Here is a 12,001-nt window from a genome sequence, read left to right as displayed (position 1 = left end):
AGGTCTGTGGGCCACAGGTAGCTGCCTCACTGTTTGCCCCCTTTGGTGGAGTCGCTCTGTTTCTCAGGGTGTGGAATGGCCTGCTACAGAGCAGTGAGTTCCTGAGAGCCACAATCCTGATGCAACACAGGGAGCCAGTCTCCCTGGGAGAAGCAGAGTCCTCCTCTGCATTTCTGTCGTGAGGGACAGTCGTGATCTGGCAGCATTATCTTTCCTGGGAACCTCACGTCCTGGGATGTGTCTGAGCCTGTGTCCAGGGCTGCCCACCCTCAAGCCCACTTCCAAGCAGTGTCCCTGACATTTCCTCAGAGAGGGGGCAGGTGTGTTGTCCTAAGACATTAACCACACATTTTTAAAAAGGGGGAGGGAATATCCTCTGGAACCACTGCTTCTTTCCCAATTCATTAATATGTTTTCAATCTTTGATTTCTTAAAGCCAACTGAAAGTGAAAATGTCCCTGTCCCAACTGCTACACCTGGGGTAAGATCAGTGACTAGTCCCCAGGGGCTGGGCCTTTTCCTTGAGTTTATTTGACCATGTCGAGTTTTCCACTAGTTTTTCTGTATTCTCCATGATTGTTCTTCCAGAACAGTGTCTGCAGTGGTTTGCATTCATCATCAGTGTCCAGTACTCTTGAGCAGCCCAGAGTTCTCCTCTTAATACACTAGACCACGTGGACATGCATGTGCCGTGTGGACCCAGTTTTCCCAGCCCTGTGTTGTTGGCATGTAACTTTTTCTTTCACATCATGCTTTTTAAGGTGAAAAGGCCCTAGAAACACATCTTCAGTTCTTACCTCTGTCACCTTTGTTTGCATCTGTTGCTGTTTTTCTGAAAGTGTTGCATGTTCTACTTTCCATTGGGTTTGACCTCTCCATGATAACCCTTCAGAACTCTGAAGAGAGCAATAGAATCTCCATCACCTTTTTCCGTCTTTTCCGAGTGATGCGATTGGTGAAGCTTCTCAGCAGGGGGGAAGGCATCCGGACATTGCTGTGGACTTTTATTAAGTCCTTTCAGGTAAGAGCCACGCCAAGGGCGTCTCTTTGTCTTTGAAGATCATATGTAAGTCAATGATTGTCCCCTGTTGTGGAGGATCCAGACTCCCTTCTGCATGACCACTGTGACTACCGAAGCCACGTGACTGCCCAGGTCACATGACCACCTGGGTCATATGACCACCTAGGTCAATAGAGAATATGAAATGCTAGAGAGACCTGACCCACATTCCTTGGGTAAATCAAACAGGATTACTTGCTTAAAAGAAACAGAAAAGAAAGCAGTAAGGACCTGTAGCTGAGACATCTGCAACATTTCCAAGACTGACAGAGTTGTGGAGCCTCTGAGCCCCTCAGTCTGTTCCTTTCCAGGATGCTGTTTAGTGAGGGGTGATGTGTGAGAGGGTGCTGGGTTCCCTGAGGCCCCCAGAAGCCTAACAGCCTCTTGCTAGGATGGCTTCTCCTCATAAGGCTGCAACAGTCTGTCAGCTAGTCTGTTTAGACTTGAATCAGAGACCACTTTGCCCCGGGCCAGCTCACCATCCCAGTTTCTATGTCTTCCAGTGCCTGGAAGTATTACAATATTGAGGACATTTAGGCATAAGCCAGGTCTCATTCTTCATCTGTGATTCTCCAGGCTGGTGCAACCTGGTTCTAGTCTATTCCTGAATAGACCTGGCTTCTCCTGTACCTTCCAGTACTTACTTCTGTACCTACCGAGATATTCTAGTCTTCTGGACTGAATCCATGGGGAAAAGGGTATAGATTCTTGTTTAAAAGAAGCATCAATGTAGGGAATTTGGAGACATGCAGCAACATTAGAAAGTGAATCATGAATCTTTGTTTTTTAATTACTTGACTACTTTTAATTCAAAAGTAATAAATGGTCACATTAACAAGTGGAACTATCCAAAGATATATAAGGAAAAGTTGAAACTGACTCCCACCACCTCTGACGGAACGAGTGTTAACATCCAAGGAAGCGTTTTTCTGCAGTGGGTGGGATTTTAAAAGGTAAAGAGGAGAAAGGATGGGCTGGCATTTGGGGAAGGGGGTAAATTTAAAAACTCCAAGAAGGAAAATCACACATTCTGGTGGGGAGAATGAGGTTATAGGAACCAAGAATGCAGCTCTGAGAGAGGCAGGGCAGAGCAGGGGGTCTGAGGCAGGTGAACCTTGGTCTCGGTAAGGGATGAAATCCTACACAGTTGTTATCAACATAAAGTCCCAAAGTTTGTGAGTGGACTGCTATAAAAATAGAATGAATTCACGTGATAAGCTCATTCTTATTCACTTTAAAAGAAATCACTAAACGCTTTTTTCAAAAAACCGATTTAGTCACTATAGATAAGGAGAGTACTAGTTCATAAAAACAGAAACAGTGCCAACAGAATTCGTAAATGTTCTATAACCTAGGTAGGAAGACATTGCCTATAGGTATGGTGAGGAAAGCCCAAAACTAACCCTGGGGACTCTGTCAGGATGGTGTTGCTGTACCGGGCCAGGCTGGCAGGTGCAGACCCAGAGCTGACACACATTGGAAAGTGTTTTAGCCACTGGCTTTTTGATGACCTTTCTCAGATAGGAGAGAAAGTGGATGCTGTAAGCATGTGTGCCTGGCATTAGGTTTCACAATCTAGGTACCTCCTGGAGGGGTGCCCCACACATGGACACCTTCTGCCACATGACGAGAGAGAAAAGTTGAGGAACATTGGATTAAAGGACCAGGCGTTTGGCCTAACATATACTTGTATTTGATGTTCCTAAGGAGAGCCCAGACTTGGCGATCACCCAGATAGCTCCTTTTCTTTCCTGGCCCAACCCCCCAGCTCTGTGCCTCTTTCAGAGAGTGTGCCTTTTAAGCAAGATATCTTGCTTTCTACAGCAATGGCCAGAAAGTGGTTCTGACCCAGTAATTCCCCTCCTGAAACTTCACCCTAAGGAAATACTTTAGCAGATGGGAAGGTCATTGTGCATAAAGATAACTCCTTTGTAAGGGGATGTACAATAGCCCCTCACCCCCACCCCAAACATGCCCACAAACAAAAATGGAAGCCATCTAAATGCTGGTGTTCTGGAATGGTTTGATCAATTATGATACTTTCACACAGTAATCCAAAGATGACTTTCAACATTATGACGAGAATGGAGTGTGCGTTGACACTGCTTAGGATTAGGATACACAGTTTAATGACTGTGGGAAGCACATCCTGCCTGCAGCTTCGTAACACGAGGTGTGCATGTGGCTGGTGTACTCAGGACTAAAGTCATCGTGCTGGGCTGAGGTTTAAAAAGTCCTGCCTCGCTGTTGATGTCCTTTCACTATAACACGGGAAAGAAAACCATGTGGCCCCGTGTGGGTCGTCAGTTTGCGCCTGAGCAGGCACCAGGGCAAGCGGCCAGCGCTGAGCTGTGTGCTTCCTGTCTTCCAGGCGCTCCCATACGTCGCCCTTCTCATAGCCATGTTGTTCTTCATCTACGCAGTGATCGGCATGCAGGTAAGCTTTGGCGCCCTTGGGGTCCCTTTTGCCAGGTAGTCCCAAATCTGTGGCATGATGGCCCTTGGCCAGGTGGAATGGAAAGACAAGATCTTGATTTTGCAGCCAGACACCTTGGCTGCTGAAGAGATATGAAGCTGAGACCCATGTGGCTCCAAAGGGAAGAGCCTGTGCCAAAGAGCCCGGCTCAGAAGAGCGAGGAGGGGTTAGAATGTGCCACGGAAAGCTGCGTTTAGTGGTACTCCTTACCCCCAATATGCATCTTGGGAGAGCCAGCTGATGGAGAAAACCCGTACTTGATTTGAGCAATAAGAACTGCCATACTAAAGGAGCCATAAATGTCTTAGTTTCTGCACCAGTGTTGCTAGAAGATATTATACAAAAGTCTGTTTATAGTGTGGAAAATTGTTTTGTTATAGCCCAGTGAGAGGCTCGCTTGAAACAAACTATTTTGGATACTGTGGCTGGGGCGGAACTGGAACCATTATCTTGCCTCAGTCGCCCTCCTTTAAGAAGAAGCATGAAACCAGGGCTTTCTGTGAGCCTGGCTGAGAGGCTGCAGGATATTTTCCAGCTCCTCCTGGGGTGGGTAAAGGGGTTGGGGCTTCACTAACAGCTGAGCCCTAATAGGAAGTGGCAGTGGGCAGAGCCTCCAGGAGGGAGAGGCAGGTGAAGAGCAGCCTGTGGCCTGGACCTCCCTGGGTGGTCTCTCTGCCACACTCTCCACAAGTTCAGATGCCCTCTTTCAGATAAAGGAGGGATTCCAGAGGCAGAGAAGCGGTTGTGCGTATCTTTTTTGTTCTGAAGGCATAGAAGGATTCACAGGCCTCTAGGAGGCATGAACTGTGAATCAACAGACTTGAGCCCCTGTAACTGAGCAGCATGTGATGCTGTGTGCCCCAAAACGTACTTTATGACGTGATGCTCTCATACAAAACCAGAGCTATCTCAGAGCTCTGCAGCTACATTGCGCTCAGGAGGCTTCGCCAGGCGCCAGGCTCTTCTGAAATGTCAATGTGCTCCTGTAAGTCCCATAGGTAAAGTATTTCTGAACTTGTCTTTGCCCTGGAGGTAAAGCCCACTGGCCCCACAGTTGTCTGCAGCCTGATCTTTGTTTGTCTGCACCCTCGTTCTCTTCGTTTCCTGGAGCTCCTGTGCCTCCTTGCCCGTGTTCCTTTGCAGGTGGTGCTCCCTTTGCCTGGAGCATTCTTCCCTCTCCCTGTCACGTGACTGGCTTTACTTATCCTCCAGTTCTGGGCCTTCATCTTACTCCCCTGGAGGCCTCTCTGACCCAAGTCCCCAGCCTCAGATATGTGAGGCTGTTCTGTGCTTTTCTGTCCTGCTGGGTCAGCGCAGCTCTCAGCAGGCGGGGCTGCCTGTCTGCCTGCTTTTCTGTCCCTCCCCCAGGATAGGGGCTCTTGGAGGGGAGAACGTTCCTGACTGCCCTGTGTTCCCAGCAGTTAGCACAGAGCCCAGCACATCTGTGGGAATCAATGAAGTGCCCAGCACCGTGAGAAAGCCCTCGTGGGTGTGGATACAACCTGAGGTAGTGCTTAATTCGCAAATGGAGGGTTTTATTTTCGTCTGACAAAATCTATTCCTTTTTCCCCCTCATAATTTCTCTACCTAGATGTTTGGGAAAGTCGCCATGAGGGACAACAACCAGATCAATAGGAACAACAATTTCCAGACCTTTCCCCAGGCAGTGCTGCTGCTCTTCAGGTACCTGAGTCTGGCACGGGGTGTGTCTCTCTCTAGCTTTGGGCTCCAGAATGACAGAGGACGCATGTTATGACCTCACCCTGGGCTTTCCCAGTTGATCATGGTGGCTTTTCGTATTTGTTCTGTGTTCTTAAACAGAGACACTAGCATCATCTCAGCTACAGAGGAATTTTGCTGGCTTGTAGAAATGGCTGTGGCCATTCACATTGTGGCTGGTTTAAGGTTTATCCATTTAGGAGTCTGGCGGTCTACTAAGGGCCACCAGGAAAATTACGGGGTGTATGCTTACACATGGAAGTATGTGCTGAAACAACCAGGAACATGGCAATTTAGCAGAACATGGAACACAGAGGCCTTTTGCATAGCCAATCGGGACAGTTTCTGAGATGTGGAATTTGAAATTTTATGGGATCGTTTTTTAACCCCAGTTAAATAACTTTGTGAACAAGTTACCTTAAAGTGAGAGAACCCGGTAGAAATCGTACAAGTAATTTGTAAGGACTCTAGTAACTGGATAGCAAGTCATTTGCAAGTTAGGTCGTTTCTTTGCTTTCAACAAAATTGAACTAGGATCTAATCAAATTGGCAGATGTTAGATCATTAAAAGATAATAAATAATCATTAAAAAATTGTAACATAAGGGTTTAAAGAAGAGTGGATGTAAAAACAAACATCCATTTTTACAAAAAGAATTGCTATGCTTCCGTTGATTGATATAAATCAGTCACAAATAAGTAGGAATTTCATATTTTTAGTAATTCAAACTGGCTCTCCCCCAAATTACTTAAGTTTTGCTCTCGTTAAGAAGTTTTTTTTCTTAAAATTTCTTAGAGGTCTAAGCTTCAAATCCCTTCTTTCCCCACTAAAGCCCTTTCTTTGCTTACTCTCAATAAGATGTGCAACAGGTGAGGCGTGGCAGGAGATCATGCTGGCCTGCCTCCCGGGGAAACTCTGCGACCCAGAGTCCGATTACAACCCAGGGGAGGAGTATTCGTGTGGGAGCAACTTCGCCATTGTGTACTTCATCAGCTTTTACATGCTCTGCGCATTTCTGGTACGTGATCAGAAGGACTCCCTCTGAATTGATAGATGTTTTTGCAGCTTTGGGATTCAGACCAATGATGTGGCCCATCAGCTTGTTGCTGGCTGTTTTAGGGTGAGCACCCCAGACTCGGCAGTTGGAGGTTTCTGCTTAATCAGGAGTGTCACTGGCTCCTTTGTTACGAGCAGCGGTTCCATGATTCATCACAGGCTTGGGGCAGCCACTACCCCAGCTTCTCAGGGCTGCTGGTTCCTTTATAACATTTTCAAAGCCACTGCACGTAGCAGCCACTTAAGAGTATGAGTTATTTGGTGGCGATGAAATGATAAAACTGCAGTGTGCTTCGAACGCCCAGCACATCCTCCTGCCCTCCCCTGGGACTAGACCAAAGCCATTTCAGGAAGCTATGAGCCTAGTTTTTTCTGAAACATTCCCTGGAAGGAAAGTTTATACAGTCTCTGGAGAAATGGGTTGAAATGTTTCACGACCCTACAATTAGGAAGCACTTCCTGGGGTCCTAGCCTCATCTGGTCCACTACAGCTGACGCTGCCTCTTCCTGATTTGCTTTCACAGATCATCAACCTGTTTGTGGCTGTCATCATGGACAATTTTGATTATCTGACCCGGGACTGGTCTATTCTGGGGCCTCATCATTTAGACGAATTCAAAAGAATATGGTCAGAATACGACCCTGAGGCAAAGTAGGTTGGAAAGGATTCCATGGGGCTTGTGTGGACTGTTTCTGGAATGTTGGCTGTGGTTTCTATGGAAGGTGGAATGGGCTGAGAGCTCAGGCCAGCAGTGCTGCCCTTGACCTCACGTTGTCCTTTGTCTCCAGGGGAAGGATCAAGCACCTCGACGTGGTCACTCTGCTCCGCCGCATCCAGCCTCCCCTGGGGTTTGGGAAATTATGCCCACACAGAGTAGCCTGTAAGGTAAGTGTCCCAGTTGGGTGTTTGATGGCCTCTCTTATAGGGACTCCCTCGTTCATTCAACAGACACTTCCTAAGTGACATTCTGCCAAACCTTCTGTCAGGCCCTGGGAATGCACTGATGAAAAATATAATATGTGGTTCTTGTCCTGAGGAGCTGCCAGATTATAACTCAGCTGCCAATAAGAATAGGAAGGGAATTATGCAACTTGTCATTGGGTGAGTGGAGGAGAACGTGATATTTGCAACAGGTCCAGAAGGAGAGAATTAGGAGTTTGCAAGAGTGGGAGGGCATTGCAGAAAGGGAGCCCAGAGAAACCGAATGCAGAGGCAGGACGATGGATGTCGTCTGTGCAAATGGGGAGTCACTGGTGTGGCTAGAACATACGAGGAAAGGACAGAAAGCCACAGGCACAAACACAGCGGAGCTGTGAGGACCCTTCTCTGCCATGCTGAGTTCCAAGAAAGACACGAGTGGCCTTCCATGTTAGAAGGTAAACTCAGGCTTTGAAGATGTAAACTGGGGACAGGAGAACACCCAGGAAAGCTGTTGGGGTTATCTAAGTGGTAAGTAACAAGAGCCAAAGTGAGGGCAGTGGAAGCGGGGCTAGAGAGGAGGGCATGGTTAAACGATCGACATAGGAAGTAGAATGGATACGACTTGTTCCCCTGGACATTTCTATCTTGTGTGATGGTGGACATGGCCATGTGCCCCTCTGCTGACAGAGCTCCTTTGCTGGTGAGCCATGTGGCAGGCGGCGACCTTTCACAAAGGGATCCACATCTCCCACCCACCCCATTTCTGTAGTTTTCACATCAGACCATGCTCTCTGTGAGCCCTAGTTGAGATTTGTTCTTTCCACAGAACTCACAGAACCTTGAATCAGTTGTAGCAGCAGAGAAGGATTCCCATTTTTAAAGGAGAAATGCAAGATTTGCCTGTTTAAACTCTACCCTATAGAAATCCAGCCAGTTTGCACAACAGGTGGTCCCCTCCCACACGGATCTGAGGGATTTTGGGGTCAGGGATTTTACCACTCCAGGGTTGCTGGGCCAGCTCTAGATAGACCCAAGGTAACAAAGTAGAGTCTACAATATATATATATATTTCAGTCTTTCAAAGGCATCTCCTAAGCCAAACTCATTGTTCCCTGCCCTGAAAATCCAGAAAGCCCCATTGGCAAGTCCTTGGGAACCTTGCTAAGGTCATTGCTTCTCCTCGGCCAGGACTCTGGATGTAAGTATGGAGAATAAGCCATAGAAGTTGACTTTCCCAGGAAATCAACTTTCCCAGGACTAGCCTCTTTTCTGTTTTCTAAGAACAAGATTGGTTCCAGCTCATGGCTGTCATCTGGTGTTTACATTTTTAGACGCTTTTACGTAAAGGACCTAAGTGTCCTCGAGGCACAAAGTGGTACATTTTGCTGACTCAGGAACTTGCCAGGAAAACTGACTGAGTGTCCAGGGCATCCTGGCTGCCTGCGCTGATTTTGGACATAGGGATGGGTGGTAATAGGATTGGGAATTTACGTGGGGTGCATCATGCAAACACAAATTTCCAGTCCATTAATAGGGAGGGAAACAACAAAACACCTTTTTTTTAACTCTTTGTCTTGGGACACACTGTCAGCCAAAAATAAGAGCTTTGAAACTATTAATCATTATAATTACCATTGGTTCAGCACTTACCTTGTTCCAGGCCCTGGGCTGAAATCTGTGTCCATGATCTTTAATCCTTCCATGGCCGCTTCGGGGTAACCATGTCGTCTTATCTACAGATGAGGTAACTGGGAGCTGGAGAGAGTGTTACTCACCCGGTCCTCTCCAACTCCCCGTGCTGGTGTTAGAGGGACCAGGAGAGAGAAAAGGGAGGCAGGAAGTGGAGATCTTGCTCTGAAAGACCGAACACTTGGAGAAACCATGTGGACACCACAGTGGTCTCACCAGGGCAGGGTCCTTGAAGGACACGCCCTGTTTGAGGACTAGTAACAAACCCTGTTGCCTGGGGACCTAAGTCCCGGGACCTGTGCCCGGCTCATTCTATCTGGTGTGTCCTTTTTCCCTCACAACTGCCTTAATGATGTGCCCAGAATGGAGGCCTGATCCCAAGACACAGGGACTGCTGGTTAATGAGAAAGGGAGAAGAATGCTGGAACAGTGAGGTGATTAGATAATTAAGGTAAAAAAAAAAACCAATCCAAGTGGCAGCATTTGCGTTTTGCATTTATGACTAAAGCTCGGATCTTTGTCATGTCAGAGCCCCACAGATGGTAGGTGCTCCTCCAATGGCTGTTGAATTAAATTGAGAGTTGACTGGAAAAGAGATGAGGGGTAAACAGAATACACGTGGAAAAGGGATATTGCCATCATAAATCTATTTTAAAGTTTCTTAAATCTATTAAGAAACTTTTATTTCTGTTTACAGAGATTAGTTGCCATGAACATGCCTCTCAACAGTGACGGGACAGTCATGTTTAATGCAACCCTGTTTGCGTTGGTTCGAACAGCTCTGAAAATCAAGACCGAAGGTGAGAGTTCCCTGGAAGCAGGACAGGTGGTAGAACCAGGAGGAGATGCCATCTCCCACCTGCGTTCTCCCTTCTGCGCCTTTCCGTGCCACGGGGAGGCCTTGAGGAAGGGGGTGGTGAGTGCAGTGAGGACATTTGTGCTGGGTCAGCTGGCTGACCCTGAATCTCTTATCCCTTCTTTTTTTCCTTTATGCTTCCCTTTGTCCCAGAAAGTTTTGAGGTGACTCATGCCACTGCTTATTACAGAGCAGGAGAAATAGGTGGGAGACCTGGTAGAGACAGAACTATCACACATGACTTTATGCCAGCTGTCCTTTACTTGTCGTGCTTGTATGACCTTCAGTGAGGAATTTCGCTGTTCTGGGCTGTAGGTTCTTTCTCTATGGAAAGGAAATACACACACCTACGTTATGGGAAGTCCTGGGGATAAGATGAGGTGATATCTGCAGCCAGCCCAAAGTGTTTACATGTGCTTTACATATCAGCTAGTGCACTGAGCCTACAGCTAAAGAAAGGCCTTTCGGCCTTTTTGCTGTAATTCTTTGGGATAATACGAAGACCATTCCAGACAAAAGAGAGGTTTCAGTGGGAAGGATATGCAGTGCTAGCACGTAGTTGGCACTTGGAAAATACTATTAAGACTAGCGGAGACCAAAACAGAGTGGTCTTTGTGGCCACGCTCTGGTAGTAAAAGCCCTGGAGAGTGGCTATTGAGATTGGCTTGGTGACAACTTCAGAGGTGGAATGGAAATCAGATTGCAGCAGATTGAGAAGTGACCAAGAGGTGAAGAAGCTGAGGCCGGGAGGGAAGAGAGGGAAGGGGGGCGGCCAGCAAGGGGCTTCTGTGGAGTCAGAGGATAGCTGTGTCCTCGCAACCCCAGAGTTCAGGGTGAATGTATCCCACAAAGCCAGTCCCGTCAAGCTAATATACACCGCTTGCAGCGTGCGCCTCTGTACCTGGCCCCCAGCTGGCATCAGAGAGGGATGCCATGAGGGAGGGTTTTTATATACTGGCGTGTCAAGGAGACAAACATCAGCCTATCTGATAAAAGACCACGACGGTGTGATGCAGATGAGCACATATAACAGGAATCGAGAGAATCTTATTTGGGGGAAATTTAGTCTGAGTCTTCAAGGATGGAGACAAGATTTGGCATTCTAGGCTGGGAGCCGTGGGAAAGGAATAGGTGTTGGCTTGGGAGGGTAGGGCAGGTTCAGCTTATGACAGGCCTTGGATTCCAGAGTAGCATGGTTGTTCCCACAGTAGAGTGGAGTGGCTGCCCATCGGACGGCTCGCTAACTATGTGCTGAATACAGGAAGTGTGTATGACCCTGACTGGGGAGAGCCTGGTGGGAGCGGAGACCCATCCGAGGTCCACGCGCCCATCCAGGTTCCGCTGGGAGGGCAGCAGCCATGGTGAGAACAGAGAGGGATTGCTGGGTAAAAGAATCAAGGCTTGTTTTCCCCTCTTGCTTTTTGAATCCAGGGAACCTGGAGCAAGCTAATGAAGAACTTCGAGCTGTGATAAAGAAAATCTGGAAGAAAACCAGCATGAAACTCCTTGACCAAGTAGTCCCTCCAGCTGGTGGTCAGTGTAATCTATTTCCTAAGTAGCTCTTGGCCAACACGTTGGTTTCAATGCTAGTGTCTCCAGCCAGCCCAGAGCGTTTGCACATGCTTTATGTATCAGCTAGCGCACTGAGCAACAGCTAAAGAAGGCCTTTTGGCCTTTTTTGCTGTAATTCTTTGGGGAAATATGAAGAGCATTCCAGACAAAGGAGAGGTTTCAGTGGGAAGGATATCCAGACTCAGATGGCTGGAGCAGGGGTTTGCTTGTTGGTGGAGGAATTAATAATGTCAGAGGACAAGCTTGTTGCCTCAAAACAAAAAAGCTTGTATTTTTCGGTCCAAAATGAAATACTTAAGACTAGTTTCCATTTATCCTTCAACATATCATTGAAAGCTTCTCCCCACACCCCCAAAAAAGATAGCAGTCAGAAAGTGACTGTCCCTTTATTTAGAATTTAGAGTAGGGACAGGTCTCACAGGCATGCTTCTTTCTTTTCGTATTGATCATAAAATAACTGACTAAACTTTTTTCAGATTTATATATATATAACATACATATATATATATAACATAGACACTGTTTTTCCATTTTTGTTTAAGTGCACATGGACGTAGAAGTTGAAGTGGTTGTTTTTTGACTATTTTATTTTCAAGTTTTAAAGGTGCAGAATCCATTTACTCAGTGCCATTGCACAGCGTTCTAGAATCC

General features: G+C 47.1%; 1 protein-coding gene across 9 annotated transcripts in view; it reads left to right on the top strand.

Annotated features, from left to right (window-relative positions):
• The window catches only part of CACNA1D (calcium voltage-gated channel subunit alpha1 D), a 308,623-nt gene that overhangs the window by 260,103 nt on the left and 36,519 nt on the right, over positions 1-12,001 (top strand). For 7 of the 9 annotated variants that reach the window (XM_081073050.1, XM_081073051.1, XM_081073048.1 and 4 more), the window contains 9 exons: positions 437-481; positions 893-1,021; positions 3,432-3,497; positions 5,128-5,219; positions 6,114-6,273; positions 6,836-6,963; positions 7,101-7,197; positions 9,620-9,722; positions 11,210-11,311. In XM_081073050.1, coding sequence (XP_080929176.1) covers positions 437-481; positions 893-1,021; positions 3,432-3,497; positions 5,128-5,219; positions 6,114-6,273; positions 6,836-6,963; positions 7,101-7,197; positions 9,620-9,722; positions 11,210-11,311 — 922 coding nt within the window. The remainder of the gene's footprint in view (positions 1-436; positions 482-892; positions 1,022-3,431; positions 3,498-5,127; positions 5,220-6,113; positions 6,274-6,835; positions 6,964-7,100; positions 7,198-9,619; positions 9,723-11,209; positions 11,312-12,001) is intronic. The other 2 variants (XM_081073054.1, XM_081073055.1) reach the window with 1 other exon arrangement.

This window comes from Rhinolophus hipposideros (assembly GCF_964194185.1).
Source record: "Rhinolophus hipposideros genome assembly, chromosome: 14".
Lineage (NCBI taxonomy): Eukaryota > Metazoa > Chordata > Mammalia > Chiroptera > Rhinolophidae > Rhinolophus > Rhinolophus hipposideros.
This window is presented reverse-complemented; position numbering and strand designations above follow the sequence as displayed.